The sequence below is a fragment of the Topomyia yanbarensis genome, chromosome 3, assembly GCF_030247195.1.
Source record: "Topomyia yanbarensis strain Yona2022 chromosome 3, ASM3024719v1, whole genome shotgun sequence".
Classification (NCBI taxonomy): Eukaryota; Metazoa; Arthropoda; class Insecta; order Diptera; family Culicidae; genus Topomyia; species Topomyia yanbarensis.
Window position 1 is genome coordinate 30,674,223 of NC_080672.1, and position 23,077 is coordinate 30,697,299.

The 23,077-nt window shown below is 38.4% G+C and overlaps 2 protein-coding genes across 7 annotated transcripts in view; one reads left to right on the forward strand and one right to left on the reverse strand.

Moving 5' to 3' along the window:
• LOC131686697 (uncharacterized) overlaps positions 1-23,077 on the forward strand; it is a 1,014,555-nt gene that overhangs the window by 389,833 nt on the left and 601,645 nt on the right. The window lies entirely within an intron of this gene.
• The window catches only part of LOC131686699 (fasciclin-3-like), a 255,335-nt gene that overhangs the window by 11,995 nt on the left and 220,263 nt on the right, over positions 1-23,077 (reverse strand). For 2 of the 4 annotated variants that reach the window (XM_058970608.1, XM_058970607.1), the window contains exon 8: positions 3,631-3,676. In XM_058970608.1, the coding sequence (XP_058826591.1) occupies positions 3,631-3,676 (46 nt within the window). Of the gene's footprint in view, positions 1-2,666; positions 3,321-3,630; positions 3,677-11,912; positions 14,265-23,077 lie in introns of those variants that run through there. The other 2 variants (XM_058970609.1, XM_058970610.1) reach the window with 2 other exon arrangements.

Genomic DNA, 23,077 nt, shown 5'->3' on the forward strand with positions numbered 1-23,077 from the left:
ATCATCTTGTGTGTATAATGTCATCTGGTGGCGGAATCTATAACCATGAGCTCAAAATTGGATGAGTTTTAGAATAAAATAGATAACTATTTTATTATACGCATGTTTACACCTGTTCAATGATAGGGGCCTTTAGTTCTGTAGTGCCAAAGGGCCCCGAGTGGTCTTAAGATGGCTCTGCTCGATTGGCATCATTTGGCGGATACGTGATCCTTTAAAATGCTATCAAAACAACGAGCATGTGAACGTACATACTGCGAAATAAGTTAAATTTTGAATATAATGAATTGAAGACAACTAGTTATTTGCAATGAAATAAGATTCATAGAAATTAGCTGCATAATCAAGGTAGATCATTCTCAAAGATAGTAGTATTGATGAATCATCTTATAAAAATAGGTGTTAAGAGACGCGTACGAAAATAACTCCCAATGCAGTAGGGTGAAGAGCACAGACAAACTTTGCACAGTGCAAGTAAATGGGTGCAAGTTGTACAGGCACCGGAAAAATTCTGCTGATTAAAGTCTGCCTACCGGAGGTCTATTCTGTCAATAAACCACTAAATCACAAATAGGTTAGGGTTTCTGCCTGAACCTATAGCTACTTTTCCACACTGCACCGCATGGATGGTATAGACCACATGTTGCGCGTTTACTTAGCAAGCAGCGAATGGTCAAAACAGGCAAGCACGATATATAACCTCCCTGTATTCGATTGAGTCTCCATATAAATCGCTCGGGCTAACCAATAAGCCATCTGCGTATGACAGGACAACGGAAATTGCGACTTTAAAACGTAAATTGAAGAATTTTTATTTTAGGCCATTCCTTATATGATTCGCTGTTAAGTTGATGACAAAGGGGCCGTCCTAGTAACGCTTGCTCGCCCGGTTGAATAGTACGGACCAATCATGACGCAGATTATTAATGCTTGCATAAAATCCATAATTTCGAAAAAATTAGTGGTCCAGCATTTTAAGAAATTTGTTACAAAATAGTTGCATATATTTCCGATCAGATAGCGCAAAAAACTAATCATTTTAGTAAAAGTTTTACGCATTCCAAAAACTGGAAAATTACAGCAGCAAATTTTTGAATTGTATTGAAACGCTAGAAGTATTATACTTCAAACGGGAGAGAAGTGAAAAGGATTCCATCAAAATCCAGAAAAAGATTCAGTCGGAATTCCAAAAAGTAATACATACTAATCGATTAGAGTTAATCGGATGCATGGCAGTTCAAATAAGCGATTCAAGCTGAATACTTGAGCATATGAATATTCAATACGATTAACCTGTACCATGGGGACTATACTTCTCGTGTATCTAAAGTTAATGCCCTCGCCATGTCCCGACTAGCGGCAAACAATTTTGACAAACATGCTCCACAACATTCCATTCCGGATGGCATCGCTTAAAGTGTCTTACCACATTTCCGCTTTTATGACGATCATATTCATTAAATCTTATGTTTTGTAGCACGCGGCATACACCAGGAGTATCCCGGTCCAAAGCATGCATACTGTCTCTATCCGCACTCGATGAGCAAGCGAGCAAGTGCAATAACGATTATTTCTTTGTTTATGGCTCTGGCTAGCGTTGAATACCCTCCCACTCTCGGTCGCCACTTTAATATACATATGTACGTAGATTCATATTGGCCTGGTTCGTATCTGCCGTTGATCTTTGACACCATGTCCTCAAGCGAACGCGCAAGAAGTTGATAACAAATCTTTGCACCCACCCGTTCAGTGATGTAGAAAGTGAGAACCTGGATAAGCATAACGATGGTGACGACGACGTCGACAACGGGAACGATGGCGGTTGGAGGTTCGTCGTTTTCAAGTTGTAGTATTCCGCTGGCCAGGGACCAACGCATTGCTGACAGGATGGACATTAAACTCCCTGTATAGTGTAGTGGGCGAATATGAGCATGAGGATGAGCCCGGTTGTCATTGGAACACCTGTCGTCCTGTTATTTCGAGGAAGCTGTTATTTTATTTATACACAATCACCTGGTTGTGCTCGATGCGAAGAGACCTTAATTAATTTAGTTTAGAATTTCGTGATGAATCCTCTCGTTAAACTCAATTTAATTACTACGACCTGACAATGGTTGGGGGATTGTCTCCCCTGTCCCAATGCAGGAGTGCGATATCATCATCATTTAATCCTCTTCGTTACTTAGAGATAGAAATGAAATGAGAAAAGCTTTTCTCGCACCTTCTTTGAGTCAGTGTAGTGTAGGAAGATTATTGCTTTTGAAATACCAGCCGTCGGAACTGGAGAAACGATTTCTTACTTCTTATGGGTGGAGCAGGCTGTAAGGCATTCAAGGATAAGGATCATTAGTACGGTGTATTGTCTGCAGCAATTATCGTCTCGGAGCTACTGGACAAACGACATATTCTTCCTGGATGGTGACACAGAAATAGATGCTCGACGAAGGAAATAAATCCGGTAAAATAATAGACTTGACACAGTGTCTGTCAAAAGGATTACGCCTTAAGCCTCTAGTGCATGCATAGTGGTAATAAATAACTGAAAGGAATGCTACAAACCAACCAACAATTTAAACTTCTTCCCGCTGTGATAAATAGATTAAATATGTACAGATAATATACGCACAAATACGTAAAGTTTGGATTTTTATTAGGAAATATCTTACGCTCTGGCAAGCATGTGAACTTACAATCGAATATAAATACTAAAAAAACCAAAACACTACACTCTACAAAAAGCATTAAATGCCATCAATCGATACTAGTGCTATTCGAAAATCTTTATGATAAGCGCGCCGTATCCCTGCTGATTGGAAATCTCTACTTATTTTTTTTTGGAATTCATTGCTTCTTTCGTCCCCATCTCTCTGCACAATCGACCTTTCAACAAACAAGGAGTTTAGAAAATCTCCGTCTCCCGTTTCCGTCTCAGATTAGCCCCGGATAGCAGCAGATTTGCCTGCCGCTCCAGCAGATCCCGCTGCTGCGAGGGTATCCAGCGATTCTTGTTGATCACCGGCAGTCCCACCTGATTGGGATCCCCCATCACCGAGGAGTCCCCCGAGTAGACACTACTGCCATCGAAAGTGCTACTGTTGATCGACATCTGCGGTTCCCGCTGGATTGCGACCGTCTGCAGCAGATCCGGATTGCGGAGGTTTTTCGGTCGCAGAATCGGAATGGTCGTATCGTTGTACACTTTCGGAAGGCCTAGTTCGCTCTCACGGAACCGGCCACTGTCGTCGGCGTCCCCGGCGGTAGGAACAACGGTCGTGGATAGTAATTGTTCACCAGCACCAGCGCGATCATCGGTTTGATCGCTGATGTTAGTTTAGGGTAGTTGAATTGGGTTGGATTTTTTTTTGTACAGTAACCGGGAACAAAAAGAAGAAGAAGAAGAAAAGTTAAAAGAAAACCAAAGTTAATACTAACGGAAATAATCGAATAGCGCGTGAAAAAAGATGGTCGCCGTTCTACGAAGAATTGGGAATCTTTTTAAGGACTACATCTAATATTTGCAGCACACGTTAAAGTTCTAAGCTGTTAGTCAAAAGGGTTTAGTAAATGCTACCACTAACGATTCGCCAAATCTTTACACATTAGTTGGGAATGCATAATGAAGATACTTACGTTTCTCCGATTCTGGCGTTACTGGCAGAAGCGGACGTGGCTTTTCCTGTAATGAGTCGAAAGGTAAAGGTTGTTAGTTGGTTGATGAATAATTTTAGAACAGTCAATTACTGGTCAATTATTTTTTGGATAATTTAGACTTCTGTATAGTTCAGAATAACTTGTTACTTCATTTCATTGCATAAATATTTAAAAAGATATGATACGACTATAACTTGGAAACTACCGTTAGTTAAATTATGTGTTTTTTGTGGATTAAAAATTTCATTGACGATTCACTTTACAGTATCGAGACACAAGTGTTTTTTTGCTCCTTTTCCATCGTATAGTGTAGTGACCCATTGTTGTGATACAATAATATTGCATTGTTGCTAATAGAATCAGTTAGCATTGATCGATAAAAACATAAATACTTGTGTTTTAATTATTTCCACTTTCCCTTTATATGTGTTCTTCTAAATTTTTGTCTCAGTGCCCTAATAGTGAAATCTATTCTGGTTCACCATGCACTGATCACCTAAAATGGCGGATGGTGAGGGACTCCCCCCATCAAGCGATTCACCAACAGATGTGGATGGCAATCTTTTCCCAGATAATGTTCCTCTTGCTGATATAAATAGCCCCATGAATCCTCGCATAAGGCGCAGTCCGCTCCAGTCAACCTGGCCTTGAATGATCTACTTTCGAACCCAATAAACATATTTTAAATTAATGAATATTTTAGATAAGTGTTATACGCAGCAGTTTAGAGTATATGTACATGCAAAAGCAGGGGAAATCGATGGGGTTGTCGCCGAGCTGGGTCTGACGTGCGAAGACCTGTCGAAGTATAAGGTTGGCTGCTTTAAGGATTCCTCATTTCAACAGTTGGGCCACACAACCATCTAATGTGGCGATAAAACACGTTGAGATAAATGCGAAGGAGATCACAAGGATGATTACTGTGGCAGAGAAAAAGAAAAGTGTATGTACTGCGTGGGTCTCCCGCATGATCTTCCATAATCTCGTGCGTACAGGCAGCGCTCGGACAAAACTAAGCGATCCCTTGAGGAACGCTCGAAACGCTCTTATGCAGAAATGATAAGGAATGCTTTGCCGCCTGTCCTTTTTGAAAATTTCTTTAATCTGATTATCAACAAGAGGGAACATCTTTTGTTAACCCGAGGAAATACAGAAAGAGCAGAAACAGTAAGGGTCCCAAAGGGTTCCTTCACTGAGAGTGCGCAAAAACAACAACGCAAGTGCTGCCTGAAACCCAAACAATTTGAGCCCAGATTTGGAAATTTGAGTTCTAACAAGGAATCACACCACTTCCAGACACAGCAAAAACCCCAAGTGTCCCCTTGGTATCCCCGATAATGGACTAATGAAATTTTCCGACTACGTGGACTTATTTTCGTAGCTTTGATACTGATCCTTTTATACGTTTTCTCCCTATATTGCAAATATTTTTGAAGCAGTTGACTGCTAAATGGCCCTACTTGCAGCGATCGTATCCTTCCGTATCCTGACTAAGTCATCGAACGAGGTCACCGATTCGATCACTGTTCTACAGTGGAACAGCAGAAGTATCCTCCCGAAAATCGATTCCTTCAAATTTTAACTAAGCAGTTTAAAATGTGATGCTTTCGTATTTTTGTTTAACTTTCGATATAAACCTTAACTTCCGGCACCGCGTCTAATTCTAAGGATACTTTAACTCCCACGATAAGGTATGGGCTTCCAGTATCCAGCGTCGTTAAAGACGCAAATGACGAGTCGAATGAAAGTCAAAAAAACGTAGTTATTGGCGCAGATTCGTCGACGGGATAACGAGAGAAACAGCGATGAGCACTTTTTGGGGTAGGCTCATCGACGTTTCAAAACCAGGAAAACCAGCCTCCGACCACAATTCGTACCGGCCAATCACAATGCTTTCCTGTATTTGGAAGTTGCTTGAGATAATGATCATGTTTCGCCTCGACATTCGGGTTCAACTGGGTTGCTCTCTATAGAAACCCAAATGGGCTGCAAAGAGCATATGATATCGGTTTTCTTGGATATTAAGGGGGTTTTTGACTCAGTTTCTATTAACGTCCTGTTGGAGAAGATGCACCAGCATGGTCTTTCGCCGAGTTTCAATAACTTTTTGCCAAACATGTTGTCTGAAAAGCATATGCATGTTTGCATGGCGATTTAAAAACTTTGCGATTCAGCTACATGGGACTTCCCCAGAGCTCATGTCTAAATCTCCTCGTTTATAATTTTTACGCGAGTGGTATAGACGATTGTCTTGCCAAATCATGCACGCGGAGGCAACTTGCAGAAGATGGGGTGGTATCTGTTACAGGGTCTAAAACTGTCCGATTGGCAAGGACCATTGCAAGATACTTTGGACAATTTGCCTGCTCGGGTTCTTCAGCTGGGTTTCGAGCTCTTCGCAAATAAAACTGAACTGATCGTCTTTTATAGGAAGCGTGAGCCTACGCAACTTCAGCTCCTATTAATGGGTGTAACGATCAAGCAGGTCTTCAAATATCTAAGGGTCTGGTTCGATTAAAAAGGTACCTGGTGGTGTGACATTAGGTATCTGAAACAGCATCAATATTCTTCGGGCATTAATTGGAACATTTAAAAAATCATACCAGATTACTTTAGGACGGGTCCCCTCGCATTGGTCCATTCCAGGCAATGTGAATGTGGATTCCTTAGCCAAAGAGGGTGCCTAAGAAGTTGACATCTACGAAAGTCCAAGCTTCAACGAATATTTTTCTGTAGCTTCCATCAGACTCGAAAGTTGGCATATCTAGTGGAGCAACGGGAAGCTTGGTCGCTGGCTACACCCTACTATCCCGAAGGTGTCAACGAAACCTTGGTTTAATGGAATACATGTGGATTGGAATTTCATCCGTGTTATGTCCCGGATCATGTGAAATCATTACACGTTGGATGCGCATCTTTGGCGTATTGGGCTTATGGAAAGCGGTCGTTGCGCTTGTGGGGTTGGCGATCACGACATCGAGCATATTGTCTGGACGTGCGCCGAATATTGTGCCACCAGGGCTCAGTTATTTGATTACCTGCGGGCCCGAGTAACAGTCCACATAAACATTTATTAAAGGTTGGTAATTTTCAAACTATGTATATTGCATTTATCCTAAACGACATAACAATGCATGGGAACTGAGAAGGACTATCCAGGCATGTGACGAAAACGTTTTAGACAGGATGAGTGGGAATGGCAACCCATTGACGTCATTCAAGTAAGAAAATGAGCAAGTGTAAATGATGTGAAACCGCGGAAGGACATGTTGAAAGAAAAATGTCTGGCTTTGTACTTGCGAATGACTTCCACGGTGTCCTCGTCGTCGCCAGACTGTGGAATTGAAGTAGTGCATTCTGGCTCACGTGGCTGCTTAGCTGTGTGACGATCACGTTTGCGCTTCGGAACATTTTTGTGGATTCAGTTTTCTTCCCTTTTAAGGTCATGTATTTTTTCGTTTATCTACTTCATCAACACCTTAAATTTTCATATTGTTAGCTTACGCGAAAAATCTGACGTGCTTTCATTGATGACGAGCACTTTCCTTTCACACGAGCACGTAATGTTTCGAACGGAACCTTGAATTCTTTAGAGGCTGATCGAAAGCTGGCGCCATCTTAAACAGATATAATTGCGTTCGTTACCTCCTCTTCACTTAGTTTTGGCTTTTGTGGCACGAAATTGCGCACAATTTTCCTATCAAAATAATTCAAATTTACATTTTAATAGTTATCCATAGTGCCCCCAACCGGTTGATCCCAAGCATATGTTTCATGTTGGTGCCCGCATTTTTTTCAAAAAAAAAAAAAAAATATCGAAAAACGACTGGTCTTCAGCATTATTTTTTACGTAAAGAACACCTCACTTGACATAATAAATGTACTGGACTGAGGACGAAAGACAACGCGTTTTCGCGAAACAACACTCGAGAACACATGAAAAAAATGCGTTCATAAATTTATGAACAAAAGGTCATGATTTCGTGATCTGAACGATTTACGAAAACCGTGACAACGTTCCTGAAATTATGAGTAGCAAACCTCGTATTCATGAAACTATTTGTGTTTTCTAACAACCAGTTTGTCCGAATATATACATGGCGTTACATTAGAATGTTTGGTTGGGTTACTGTTGTTGTTCCCTGGACATGTTTAGTTTTTGTTGTGATTCTTGTTCATGATTTGGGAATACACATTCACCAGTCAAATGTTGTTCTTGATTTCAAGAGCTTATTCGCGATTCTTGTGCATTCTCATGACGTTAGCGGGATTAAAGTTCACGATTTCAAGATCTTAGTTGCGATGTTCGTAGTTTCCATTCACGTTATCGTGATATTTTAGTCTTGAGTACACACCTAGAAAAAATAGTGTAAATTTACGTCTCCTGACCATGACATAAACGAGCATCAAAAATGACTTATTTTTACGTTTGATTTTAATTTTACATGACGTTTAATTTCGTAAATCCTATAATTTTACTCCACATTCAGCGTTTTTTCTGAATGGTAGGAAGTGTAATTTTATGTCATTGCGCATGTAAAGTACATGTTTCATGTAAAATTAAATGGAACACGGTAATGTTCTGTCATTTCGTAAATTACGGTTTGTTGAATTGTGTCATGTTTGCAATTACGTCAACGATAAAATTCAGATTTTTTTGGTGTGTAGTGATTCATGTTCATGATTTCAGGATCTTTCTTGTGTGATTTGTGTTAAGGATTTCAGGATCTTAGTCGCGATTTTTGTAACTTCTATTCATGTTTTCGTGATATTTTAGTCATTAATAGAGCAATTCAGGTTCATGATTTCAGGGTATTTGTCACGATTTTCGTAATATCTATTCATGTTATCATGATATTTTATTTTAGAGCTTACTTTCATTGAGTAATGCAACTAATGTTCATGATATCAGCAGTTTTATCATGGTATTCGTAAATTCTCTTCGCTTTATCGTGAACTATTAATTTTTGGATACTAACGGTTTTTTACTCGGAATAACGTGACAATATGAACTGGATCATTAAAATAAGACTCATTCACGATATCTTGTTCTGTGAACTATATGACGCACACCATTTGGAGTTCTCAGTGCAGTTTTCGTTTTCTGTCCGGACATCACAATGAACTTTATCAAATGAATAACGATGTTCGAGGTCCTAATAGTTTTTTTTTATATCTACTGCTCGTACCCATTACTGGTCGCTAGCAGCTGGGCATTTCATGAAAAAGTGCACGATTCCACGAATAATACTCCAAATTTTGTGAAGGAGTTCACGTAAAATTTCATTGCCATGTTGCATGAAATTGTAAATGATTAGGGATATCATCTAAATATCACAAGCAAATAGATACAAGATAGGTCGATAAACATGTACTAGGAATCATGAACGAAAAGGAATAAGTTGTGACGAATATACTAGGTATCATGAACCAGTTCACAAAAACATGAATAATATTTCATGATTTCGTGAACAATTTCACGAGCACGGATATTTGATCGTTACTAAGATATTAGGAATCATGAACCAGTTCACGAATATATGAATAATATATTTCATGATTTCGTCAACTATTTCATCAGCACGAATATTGGAAGATTGGACCGTTTGGAATCGTGAACCAGTTTACGAATACATGAATAATATTTTATGTTTTCGTGAACTATTTCACGAAAACGAATGAAGTTGTGACTATTAAACTAGGTATCATGAACCGGTTCACGAATACATGAGTAATATTTCATGACTTCGTGGACTACTTCACGAGCACGGTCATTAGATCGTAACTAATATATTAGGAATCATGAACCAGTTCACGAGTACATAAATAATATTTGATAATTTTGTGAACCATTTCACGAGCACGGATATTGGATCGTGACTAATATATTAGGGATCATGAATTAGTTCACGAGGATTGAATGGATTCATGAATAAAGTTCCGGATTTCGTGAAAAAGTTCACGAAAAAAATAACCAGAATGTTTTGATTTTGTAAACTAATGTTCCTATATCTATGAAAAAATCATGAGTCAACCTTTGGTTTTATGAATAATGTACATAAAGTTGTGAACTAGTTCGGGCACTGAGAATCGAATTAGAAATAACTTAGCGGAACTGAAGTTCACAGAACAAAAACAAATATTTCCACTAATGAAAGCGTTCTGCAGGCGTTACTGAAGGGAAATTGAACATAATTATAAAAGCCATGATTTTTTGTACCGGGAGTTAAAAAATCTTTCCTATCTGTACTCTTCTATAGAAAAATACCGGATTCTGTACCCAAACAATAATAAGTTTGTTTTAAAAAAATAATTCTTGTATATATTTTTCATTCGGGGAAATCAAACCAGAAATTCTGGTTCGGTTTTTTTTCATTTTAGCGGAAATTCCGTAAGAAACCAGTCAGAATTTCGAATCGATCTGTCTAAATACATCTAGACCATGGTGTTCCCAATGCGAAGATTTAGCCACCTGTTTTAAATATTGTTTATTTTATTTTGTTATTGTTTATCACTTTCGTGACACATATTGTTTTTACTGCTGTCAATTGTCACACATTCTAATGAAAAATATTTAAAATAGTGTTCTATTCGTGTTACAAATTGTGGAAAATCCCAAAAAGTTCTCGAAAAATAGAACTGCATCTCAGCATTACGATCGATCTGTTCTAATCGGTGATGTAAAATAGAACAGCCCATATAGAATAGCGTTGCGAACAGCCTTTAAGGGTCCTTACAGATTGGCGGCGAGAAACTGGACAGGGGCTGGTACTGACAGCAGGATGGGAAATGCGAAAAACCTAGTTGCGGCATATCAAATGGAGCCTGTCAGAGTAAAAGCAGGCAGTCGGCGCAGATCCACTCGGTTTTTACTCTGACATCATCCCTTTAGTTTGCAGCAAGCAGGTTTTCTCACATTTCGCCTACTGATTTTCGTGCCAGCCCCAGCTCAACTTTTTGCCGCCACTCTCTAAGCACCCTAAGGCCGCTGGCAGTGGAGCTGTGAGAAGCTTAGATGGGGCTGGTAATGCCAATAAGATACGAGAAACATGCTTGCAGCAAATAAAATGGAGCATGTCAGAGTAAACGTAGGCACTCCGAGAAGATTCGCTCGGCTTTCACTCTGACATGCTCCATTTGATTTGCTGGAAGCAGGTTTCTCGCATCACATTCTAATGTCAGCTTCAGTTCAAGCTCGGTCAGTACAAGCTGCACTTTAGATTCTCGCCATCACTCTGTCAGCGGCCTAACTCAACGTTTAATTGCTGTATACTGGGATGCATCGCTGGGTTAAATTATTTTGCCCTGTTGTCATTTAAAAAATATCTGTACCAATCTGTACTTATGTACAAAAATCTGTAACCTGTATCTTACAGAATATCTACAAAAACATTAAAAAAATCTAGATAAATACAGCTGATCTACGGTAACAGTCGAAACGACAGTCGCTAACGATATTCGTTACCGTGTATCTAATTCACACAACACGAGGGACCTCTGCAATAACATAGCAAAGATATTGCCCTGTACCTATTGTACCCCCATACCTTTTGCACCCCATTCTACTGTATGTTTAGAAGAATTAATACGAGCCATATTTTGGTTAGAAAATTTTAATTCCACCTATTACTGCAGCGCCAACACTAACTTTTCAAAGGAGAGTGATAGAAATTAGGTGTCTTCTAAAAAATTATAGAACAGATATTTTGTAGTAATTCTTCTGAAGATATCAATATTATTTATATAGGTCATCTTTTGAATTCTAATATATTTATAAATTGAACATTTTTTCCTGAAATCTTGCGATTTTCTTCACATATTTCACAGTGGAAAACCTCTATTTTTAATTTTGTTGTTAAAATAATTTTTAATGAGAAAACATAATAAATCGGTTTATTCAAAATTGAGATATCAATTTTAGGTGAAAGTGTGAGAAACAAATCCAGGTGCATGTATTCTAAAACTATAATACAAGCAGTCGCGCTTTTGCACATTCGCTGAAGTCACTTCTTTAAACAAATCATGAAAAATAAAAAATCCAACAGTAAAAAATTATTTTTAACGAATTGGGTTGAATCTATTTTATTGGAATACACAGAGGTATAATAATAATTTGAGGAATACCTTTAGCGACAAAAATACATGATCCCTGAAAGGTAAAAATGTTTTACAACGACTACTGCGCCAAGGACACATTCAACCCGATTCGACCAAAACACCATGCGTCTCCAAAAATTTCTCATCAAAAAGGAGCCCAAACATTATTTTGTTTTTCACTAACTTTATTCAGAATCTGTTGTTCTATGTACATTCCATTCGATATAAAAAATTCTTACAATAGATGAGGATAAAACTGACATGGATTCACGGAACGTTTGATCTGTTGTTGAAAAACTCCTATTTTCGTTTCGTAATATTTAAGGCTCAGTGCGGAATTTCTAAGGACGTATATTCGTGGACGTGTATCGAGTGTTTAAGTAGTATCAGATCTTACTAATAGTATCAACAAAACTCAGATCACATGAATTTCGCTTACGCCTATATAGTGAGGGTTGTAAAATAAAATTTTAAACATATCTAAAATTGTTGAGAAATTCAAACTAATCAAAGGTGACAGTTTGTTTTGAGCGCTGGGGTTATTTCCGAGCTCGTTGTTTTCGCATCGTAGAACCAAAGTGTAAAAAGTATGTAGAATCTATCTAATTTTTTCTCGTTTTTAGTTCTTAAACTTTAAAAATATGTTCGTGACTATCGACTAACTACTACAAATATTAGTACTAAATCGTGATTGCTATTTTACGGCTAGCGCTCTCCTGAATATGGACACTTTGTGCAGATGATTTGTTACTTTTTCGCTTACCTAAATCAACTACTTGCTTAGCCTAAACCTAGAACGACGTTTTATTTTACTTTGTTTTAAGGAAAATGAATTAAATACGACCTGTGGCTGTGGAATGCGCAGATCTTTCGTTTAGCTAACGTATAATTTAATAACAATCGACTGTTTCGGGAAAAGCACTCTCCAGGGGGGAGGGAAAATGTTGAACGAATAAAATTAAAACAAATGCTTGTTCGCTTTCCTTCCAGTTTTGTGCCTTTCTTTCTCGCTACCCTCCAAGCTTAAGTACAATTTGAGTCTCCGGTGTCTGCAGTTTTCTAACGCCCCAGTGGAAAATGTTCAGCTGTTCTTTTCATTCCTCCGGACTTTGCTCGTGCCGTTTTGTTTAACGTCTTTCATAATTTCGTTTTCATAGTCAGTGTGAAAAATGGCAGCTCGTAGTCGTCGGCGTCGTCGTCGTTGTCGTGTTTTTCCAGTTTTAAAATTAGGATTTTTCTCGTTTTGTTCTGCTTGGAAGAATGATTTCCTTTGTTCGGACTGACCGCGGAGATGAAGTCCGGTCATGTTTCGTTCTTTTTCACTCGACCACAAAACACAGGCTTTCGCTGGTGCAGCACAGCACGTGTTTATTAATCATTGTGGTTTTTCCTCGTTTTGCTTGCTGATGTCCTGTCACTCGCGTGCGCAGTGAGAAACAGCGAAAAGGATTGTTATTTTTCAAACAGGACTGGTGCGGTATTGGGGACCGGGATGAGAAAAAGTAAAATTTAACGCAAAAGCGGAAGATTTATCATTGCTAGCAGAAGTCATTTTTACTTGCGGTTTAAAGTTAGGACGAATAATGCTGACGTTTTTTTTTGGGCCAAGAACATTAATTTTGTATGGGAAAATTGCACGTTGGGAGTTATAATGTACCAGAGGTAGTGGAGCACTGGTAGATTGAAAAAAAATACCAACCTGCTCCATTAGGATTCGTTTCTAATTCATTATTCTTCACGGAGTATTTTTTCTGTTTATAGCTGAATCATGAATAATCGCGAAATGATATGTAAAATCGTTAGTGTACCCTAGGCTTTAAATGATCCTTCCGGAAATCGCATTAATGGCTTACTAAAGGAGCAGCCGCTGTAGAACAAGGACACTTGCGTCTCCGAACGTGGCGCACTAATGCGGCTGACAAAATGTCAATTTTTTAATGAACCGATTGTAATTTCAAGTAAGCATTTCCCACTTTAAAGTTTCCTAACCAAAGACAACAGGTCATCGTCATCTCAAGAGAGATTCAATTTGTCTTATTCAATTTAATTCTTAACCCTCCATCGCATTCTTTGTGTTTCCAAGTCCCAACGACACAATAAAGCAACGAGAACAGAAACGGAATCAAAGCACAATCCTTCAAACATCCCTCGCTCGCTAGTCCGAAAACGTCAATCCTTTCTTCCGTTTTGTTTTTCAGACCCCCACCCGCGTGGGGGGCTCTACACCGGGGTATTGGTTTTACTGTCGGCTTTTCCATTTTCCTGCTTCTTTCCTGCCGATTTCTGCTTGCCATTCTCGTGCTTTCCGTTCTTCTGAGGGGCGCCACCGTCGGTGCCGTCAGTGTTGCCGCCGCCACCGCCACCGACCGTCATCGGCGGTGGCATCTTTTCGTCCGACTCGTAGTTGGCGGCCGGGTTCTGCTGCTGCAGTTTCTCGTCGTGCAGGTCATCGTCGTGGGAGTGAGGCGTTATCTGGGCCTCCGAGTCCGGACTGATGTCGGTGTTGAGCGAAGCGCCTGCAACGAGACCGAGCAACATAATCGAGAATAGAATCAGGGATTTAGGTTTGGATATGAATGTATGTGTGAGTGTGTGTTTTTTTTTAATTGTGGCAAGCTGATAGTTTGGTGGATGGTTTGAGCAAAAAATATTTTAGTTCATCAACTTAAGTGTGTTCAAGAAAGCAAAGTGTGTAGTTTGAGGATGGCAATTTGTGCGCTGTGTTAAAAACGTATTGTACCTCATTGAGAATTTTTTAAGCAGTAATTACACTACCGCTGAACCAATAAGTAATTTATATATAAAGACCTTGAGCGATCACTAAGAGAAATATGAATTGGTCAATAATAAAGTTATATGAAAATTTAAAAGAAAGTTTTACGATAGTTCACTTATCAAACATTTGTTCAGCATCTCACTAAAGATTACAAGAGAGCTTTATAATTGAAATTAGGATGCATCGAAATAACATGGAAATAACAAAAATATCGACACGATCTTTGAAAATTTTTGTGCAAATTATCAAATTGAATTAAATTTTTTTATTATCAAAATCTCTACGTTTTACACAGTTCTAAACAACAACAGAAATATTACAACAAACAGCATCTGCAGCAGGTTTATAATAGAGAAGAAAGTTTTACTTTGAAATTATAGTATAGAGCAGAAGTATAAGACCGTAACAAACAAGAAAACTTTAATTAAGTTTCGATTTTTTTCCTTTTGGGAATTAATATTGCATAAAAAAAAACTTTTCTAAAAAAATGTACAGAGTGTCAAAGTTTGGAATCAAAATCAATCGGGAAACTACTGCATTCGAGGAAAAGCTGAATATATTTTTTAATGAATTGAAAATATATTTTCAACGATTTTGAAACATATGTTACCCATTCTCATAAGAATACGAGATGTTGTATTTTTTTATTGTTCAAAATTTGGAAACGAGTCACTTCATCGAATAGTATTTCGCCGAATAGATAGTTTCAAATTGTTACAAAAATGAAAAGATTTAAATCCTTTATTTTTTCCACCCATTGTGCGAGTCCCAACTAGGAAGATTCGGTTGCGAAGTTCGTTGAAACGGAAGGCGAAATTCAGGAAAAAAACTGTAGTGCTAAAACGTTGGTTTTCCATACAAATGTGGTCCATTCATGAAAAAAAACGAAAAACGAACGAACGTTGACATATGTTGGATCAAACTTACGGTATCTCGATCTAGAATCGCACGACGATGTATGCTGACTTCTAAAAGCTGGATGGTAAATTCATAGCTTACAGTTGGTTTTATAGGTTGGGTTAAATCCAACAAATTTTATTTAAACTAATTTATAATCGAACCAGTTATAACTGGCACCAATAATCCATTTTCCTCATTGACTTTTATCACTTGTTGAGACTAGTACTAGAATCGGGAGGGTTTCGTTTTTGGCTTTGCCTTCAGTGCTGCCGAAATTGGCTACATTCTCCAGCTTTGAATGCACTCTTGTTTCTAATACTGACCCTGGTTTGAATCAGCAACACAGCCAGCTCAAATATTGGTCACCAAAGCACTCCACTCGTAGTTTGTACCATTTTTAAAGGTTCATTTGACACGGCTCAATGCGTCAGCACAACTGAGCCGAGGATCTTTTAAGTTTTTACAATAAGTAAAACTAAAAAAATACTAAGAATGCCTATCTGCCATATCTTGTTGTTGCAGTTTACTACTGCCTGTTGAGATCCTTTTTCTTGGCGGTAAAGCATCAGTTGCCTTATCTGTCGCAGTTTGGAGGTCATTCAGTCTGCCTTCAATTTCTCGCTAGGTAAGCTTCTGATCCGTCATTGATCGTTTTTCCTGAAACGCTTGTTAGAATTTGCCAAAAAAGGATGCAGTCTGCTAAACAGAGCACGAGTCAAATAGGCTTTGAGGATCGTTAAGCCTCAATAGTTATTTACACTCGAGTTTGTGGATCTTTTTGATGGTAGGACATATGAGGGTCATCCAACCAATCCGAAGGCATTTCCACTTCCACCCCTAGATCATCTCAACCAGTCAGTGAATAGACATTCAAATGTTCAGCTCTCATCGTGAGATACTTAAGTAGGGTAACACAGGACTGAAAGGGTCCGAAAACATCTAAGCCGACACGAAAAAATCGATGCACTTAAACATCTCTTACCGAAGTGCCATCCTTAGAATAGTCGGCGCAGTTTTAGAAATTTTACAAGCTAGAAAATTTTGTGTTATCTTTCTCATGATTGTGCGAAGGTGAAAAACGTGGGAACGTTGCATAATTTTGGTGTACACCATCGCGTGGTTCGTATGTAAATATCGGCGAGAATACCATCCGATAAGAAATTCAGTTCACGAGTGAACGCGTGGTAAAATGATCGGAAACCTCAGACCGGGCTTGTCTTCTCGATGTCCTGAATAAGGTTTTGCGGACTGTGTGCCAGACCGTGGTGAAAGATTGCGCTTCGTTGCAGAATGCTGTACGCATTTTTTCGTCAGAGTTGGTCAGTTTAGGTTCAACTATAGCTCTTTACCACACTGAGTTAGGAACAATAGCATATCCTTTAGTTTCAGCTCTCTGTACATAGGCTCATCTAGGTATGGAGAACCAAATGTACGGAAACGCAATAGCATTACTGCACGGCTGTTTCATATCGAATGATATGATGTTCCGTAATCAGATTCCTAAAGATCACACGAATAAGACTCAGCACGCTGAAGATAGAATACACAGGATTTTTTTTTTTGCGGTTTTTATTTATGCGGTTTTTATGCAACTTTTTTATGCGGATTTTCAAAGTTATGCGATTTTTTTCTACGCGGATTTTCAAAGTTATGCGGTTTTTTATGCGGATTTTCAAAGTTATGCTGGTTTTTATGCGGTACGTATCCCCCGCATAAAAAAACTTCAGTGTACTGCAATTGTTCTTGGAAAAATGCAGCAAATTATTTGACAGAAAAGTCTTTGTTTGAACGTTAAAAAACAAAGAATCTATAGAAGATAGTGGGATTATCCGCTTTAATCCGTTTTACCCCAATGCTCCCCAAATGTTGGGTTTTTAGTTTAACTTTACTCAACATCTCGGAAGCAGGCGCAATGCCTCTAATCAAAAGTAGTGTTACTTATGTACAAAAGTCCAAGGAAACGAGTGAAGATAGATAGGATTATCTCACGGAACGTGTGAATTGGTTTTATCCCATTTTTTCCAAACTAAAGATGGAAATTATACATGGCAATATATTTTGGAAACCCCAGTTTTACCCCAGTTCTCAGAGCTCAAGTTTGAAATTAATCCTTACTACACATTTGAAAAAAAAAAAAAAGACTGAATACCAAAAGTAATATTATTTTTGAAAACCCGAGAAATTGTTCACAGATAGTTAGAATGACTATACGAAACGTGTGAACCCGCTTTACCCTACTTCTTTTCACATCTCGTGTTTTCAGTCAAATCTGGCAACATTTTGGAAACAGAAGGCGAATTTTTTGGACAAAAGATTTATTTTTTACATCAGCTGTATTCAGCCTCCCTTCGAGTAGTACAGCCAGGTTTAACTTCATACTTGAGTTATGAGAGGAACTTAGGGTAAAATGGGTATACATATTTCGTGTGGACATTGTAGCTACCTTCAAATGATACCCTGGACATGAAAAATTACTTTTGATCTGCCCCTATCAGCCTCTTTCTGAAATTCGCGGTAAGTATAATTTCACACTTGTATAAGGGAAAGAGTTGGGGTGAAATGGGTAAACACGTTTAATGAGATCATTCCAAGTATGTTCAATCGATTCCCTGACTTGTTTTGCATAAGAAAAACTACTTTAGTGAGTCGCTTTCAGCATTTTTTCTGAAATTATGAGTACATTATGTAAAGAATCAGGTTAAAACGGATACAAACGTTTGGTGCGGTCATTTACTGATTCCCTAGATTTTTCTACATGAGATCAGCCACATTCTGCCTCTCTACGAGAATTATAGCCAGACTTATCTTTACATTTGAGTTATCGGAGGAATTTGGAGTGAAACGGGTACACATGTTTTGTTTGGTCATTCTGTCTATCTTCAATCGATTCCCTGGACTATTGAACTACTTTTGATCAGCCGCTTTCAGCCTCATTCTGTAATGTGGAGTAATTACCTTTAGGTATATCTCTACATTTGAATTATAAGAAGAATTGGGGTAAACCGGAAACAAACGTTTCGTGCGGCCATTTTAACTATCTTCAGTCGATTTCCCGGATTTTTTACGTAAGAAAAACTACTTTTTGTCATCCGTATTCAATTTTCTTCCGAGTTATATGTTAAGTCTTGAACATGAACCCAAATGAAAGGGAGAATCAGGGCAAAACGAGCATGATAACGTACCATGCGGTCGTTCTAAGTACTCTAGTTCTAGCAATCAATTTTTCAGACCTCTTTACATAAAAAGCACCTTTTCTGGTAAACGTCATCCAGCCTTTGGGTTTTCCCCATTGTGCAGCCCATGAGCAAATCTTGTGTTTTATCCAATTCACCGACAGTGGTAGAACTGGTTCTGGACCAACGAAGTCGGTCTCAGCGCCAGCTCTAGCCAATTCGTCCGCCCATTCATTTCCAGTTATACCGGAATGACCGGGTACCCATCCCAAATAGCACTTGTAACATGTTTTAGAAAAACAACAAAAGTTATTTGATGCATTACTATGACAACAGAATTGCAAAAACACGACTGTTGCATGTGCGAAAAACAGCAGCTGCACGTTACATCTTAGTTATTTATTTGTATTGTTAATGTTTTCTGAAACAATCAACTTTGACACATATTATGGATGTTTTTTGCAACATCTTTGTGACTCTACTGCACAGCTAAAACAATTTTGTTGCAAGCATCATCGGGAAAACTGGAGATGACATTATTATTCAACTTGTCAGCAAACTTTATTCCGGATACACTTATAAAACTTTTACTCAACTTGAGTTTTTTAACATAGTAGAAATAAAAACAACCGCCAAATTTATTGATAGAATTAATTATTTCTCGATAAAAGTTGCTGACGAACAGTTAATATGTTTAGATTTTTTGATCAGAACCCAAAATTTTCATCATTAATATGCTTTAAATTTTTGATTACTCTCGGAAAAAGCATATTTGAACACAGTGCTTTGCGTACGATAAATAATTCACACACAAAGTATAACATTTATTGAGTTTATATCAACAATGTTTTAAGGCCCTTTAAAAATATCAATGTATTTTCAAAAATTACTCGATTCATTTCTATTGGTTATACATTTTCACCCACATTAATAATTTTGTCATATTTGGATGTAGACATAATATTTATGCTTTGTTTGCTTAACAATTTCTTGAAACACATTAAGTTTCAGTTCATTTAGACAAAGTTGTTTTCAAAGCAATCGCTAATATTATTGCAACAATCTTTGTTGTTATTATGATTCTTGGTACATCATTCGGAACAAATGAACATGTTGCCTGAAAGCTCCACCTCTTGCGCGTTTTTAATTGCATAACAGTTGAATAACGCTTGCTGCACGAATATTTTCACAAATTAATGTTTGACATTGGTGTTGTAAAAACAGCTTATCAACATACCGTGTTGCTTGGGATAGACGGTGGATAGCATTTGAAATGCTAAGATCTTAGATTTTACTTCGACATGCGACTACTAATTTCAATATCGAAATAGTCGAACTAAGAGCGTTTAGGGCAACCTGACTGTCGGATCAAAAATAAATTCTTACCCGGCAAATTCCCCGTTGGACTGCCTATTGTACGCCACACAGAATCGCGAAGATTTCTGATTGGAATAAGATACAGTATCTACCAAGCGAGTGAGATTGGTTTAATCATTTCAAGACAATAGACACCAGCACCGACTCGGCCCTCCAACAAAGAACCATCAGTATAATAAACTACGTATTCTTCAAGTTGTCGCTTAATCCAGCCAGACGGCCATTCTTCGCGATGAAGAATTTTCACATTGAAATTTTTAAAAGGAAAAGTACATGTGAGTGTAAGATCTTTGGGAGCAATTATATACTCAACCCAAGTCACCATTTGGGGCCCCAGTGGGGTGCGGCTAGTTGCACGATCTATTGGGTTAATGTTACAGAGCCTAATGACCATAAGGCAGTATGCACCATAAAGTGCTTCTTGTCTCAGGAAGACATATTGGCTTTATGTTCAAGAGTGCCTCTGGTTGTAAACCTTCGTTGCGTGAAAAGCACCATTCATATTTTATTTGGATTAACTGATAGTCCAATATGAAGACACCATTGCTCAACAACACATAAGGCTTGCATCAAATCAAAACGCGTGTTAATGCAAATGCCGGTTATCATTATATGCTAATCATCGGTAGGAAACACAAGCTCATTACATTTCCTTCAACAAGCCATCGACGACAAGGTTCCATAGAAGTGAAGACAGCACACCACCTTGAGGGCATCCGCAGACACTCAGTTGCCTTGTCTTAACGATGAGCACAGATGTCGGTTGCTAAGCATTGCGTGTACCCAGTTCGTGAGCGCAAGGAGAAATAACGAAAATCGTAATTAAGTTCCTGAAATCATGAATTACTCTGTCAGATATTGAACCCAATAATGACATAGAATGGTGCACATAGAAATTACGAAAAGAGTGACTAAACTCTTGAAACCAGGCACATCGTACAACTCTTGATGGATTTAGTCAATAGAGTTAAAACAAACAAATAATCATAAAAAACTTAATAGGGATACATAGGAAACCACCACAGTGACCCAATCTTATGAAATACATGTACGTGAACTAGTTTTGTTGAATCACAAATAGTTTCAAGAATTTGATGTTTACTATTTATAATTTCAGGAACTTAGTCACGATTTTCGTAAACGGTTCACTTCACTAAATCGTGATTTATGACAGTTTTTCGCGTGGCGTATACAAATTATTAGCGAGTAGGTTTATACTACGTGTTCACTTTATTATTGTTGGTATGGACTTAGCATCCGTTTCGTTTGATTATCTTATTTCTATTCTACTCTATATTCATTTAATTTAATTGATTTTGTCCTTTTTTATTAACGACTTATAGTGAGTCAATCTTTTTCCTTTTTTTTATTTTGTAACGACATATAATTAGCAAGAGACTGGAAGGTGAAGTATTTTTCAAATATTAAGAGCCATAGTACTCAAGGGAGAGCAAGGATTTGAAATAAGAAAGTTTAGAAAAGCGTGGAGTAGGGTCAATGAACAAGCTTAGAGTTTCCCGGTTACTTAGCTTCTTGTCACCTGCAGCGCAGGAGTCAGGATCTTTTGGCATTACATGCGAATCACCTGAGTCTGCGGCATGTCCGGACAAGCGTAAAGTCAATTTAATGACTTATGCTGTCGGAGCCGACTGTTTTCATTGATTTTGGTTATACTCATTCCTTGATTTTTTGAGTCTCTTGTTTCTCTCTTTTGTTATTGTATTTCCTACTGACCTTTAACTCTTGATTCATGGTATTATTTTATTTTTAGTGGATTCTTCAATCTAAATAGATCTTCATTTGTTCATTTTAAGGGCATGTTGTGGCTATGAGGATAACTTTCTACAATTTGCATAGTCAGCTGAAGTACCGTAGCCTAGGGACGCGCACAAGTCTTACTCTTTGCAAATTGCTGATACTCCCTGTTGCTTTGTGAGGTCATGAGGCGTGGAGCAGACTTTCTATAGAATGTTTGATGTGTTAGAGAGAAGAACTAAGCGCCTAACAATCGGCGGTACAATGGAGAATAGGGATAGTTACAATGTTTCAATAATGCTAAGTTCTACTGTATCAATTTTGTTGGCTATTTTCGACAGATTGATGACTAGGAGAACCGAAAGGTATGAAAATTTTAAGACAGTTAGGTATTCTAGAGCTAATCTGTTACAAGCTTAGAACAAAAAGGTAAAGTTAGGCTAGGTTGTCCCTGGCAAAACATGACGATTAGTTATACTCTGTTACATGCTGCTAGACTCGGCTGGAACGCCCGACTCCTAGCAAATAGAAAGCAAAAGATTCTTCACATTTTATTTCGATCATGTCCGTGAAATTTTCGTGCAGCGAATCATATCAGAACGGATCCTATATTTGACCCCGTGAAACGACAATTTATGTGAAATAATCACGCAAATAATTGAGTGTTAATCATGTTGGTCCAGTATAAACAACGAACAAGACGAAGACTTCAAAATTCAGAAAAATAATGAAAATTATTGCAAGCTTTCTGCACTCGTTTTCTCAGTTTCATAGAAACAAGGTTTCATACGTAAATATTGCCATGGACGGTAAAGCAGGCCACCTTTTTTAACCCTCTGGAAGTCGCGCAAATGGCTCACTGAACAAGCAGCCGCTGGTACGCTAAGACGATTTCGCTAGATTTTCAGAGCAGCGTGCACTCAGTGCACTAGCGCGACTTCCGGAAGGTTAAGCTGCAGCATAGATCATAGAGAGAGTAAGCTAGATCAATTATCATCGAGAAGGTAATCTCATGCCGTACCATGAAAATTGATGTCTCCTTGATGCCGGGAGAAGTTCCGCAATATCACAATGGTGCCGATTCCTACCTAGATACCAACCAATCCTGCACTTTGTTGAATCTACGGTTGAAATGTCTAATGAGATTTCCGTGGGAAACTCTTTGTTTCTTCCCAAATGTTTAAGACCAGGTGCTGTTTGCTTCCAATTTGTGGCAGAGCCCCTCTTGCTGGTTATTTGTCGGCATAATCAACCGATCATGTAGACGATCCGAAGAATACGCAAAGCATTCTCGCCAAAGTCGACACTAGTTTGAAGGGACACACCATTTTGTCCCGTCCAGTGCGAT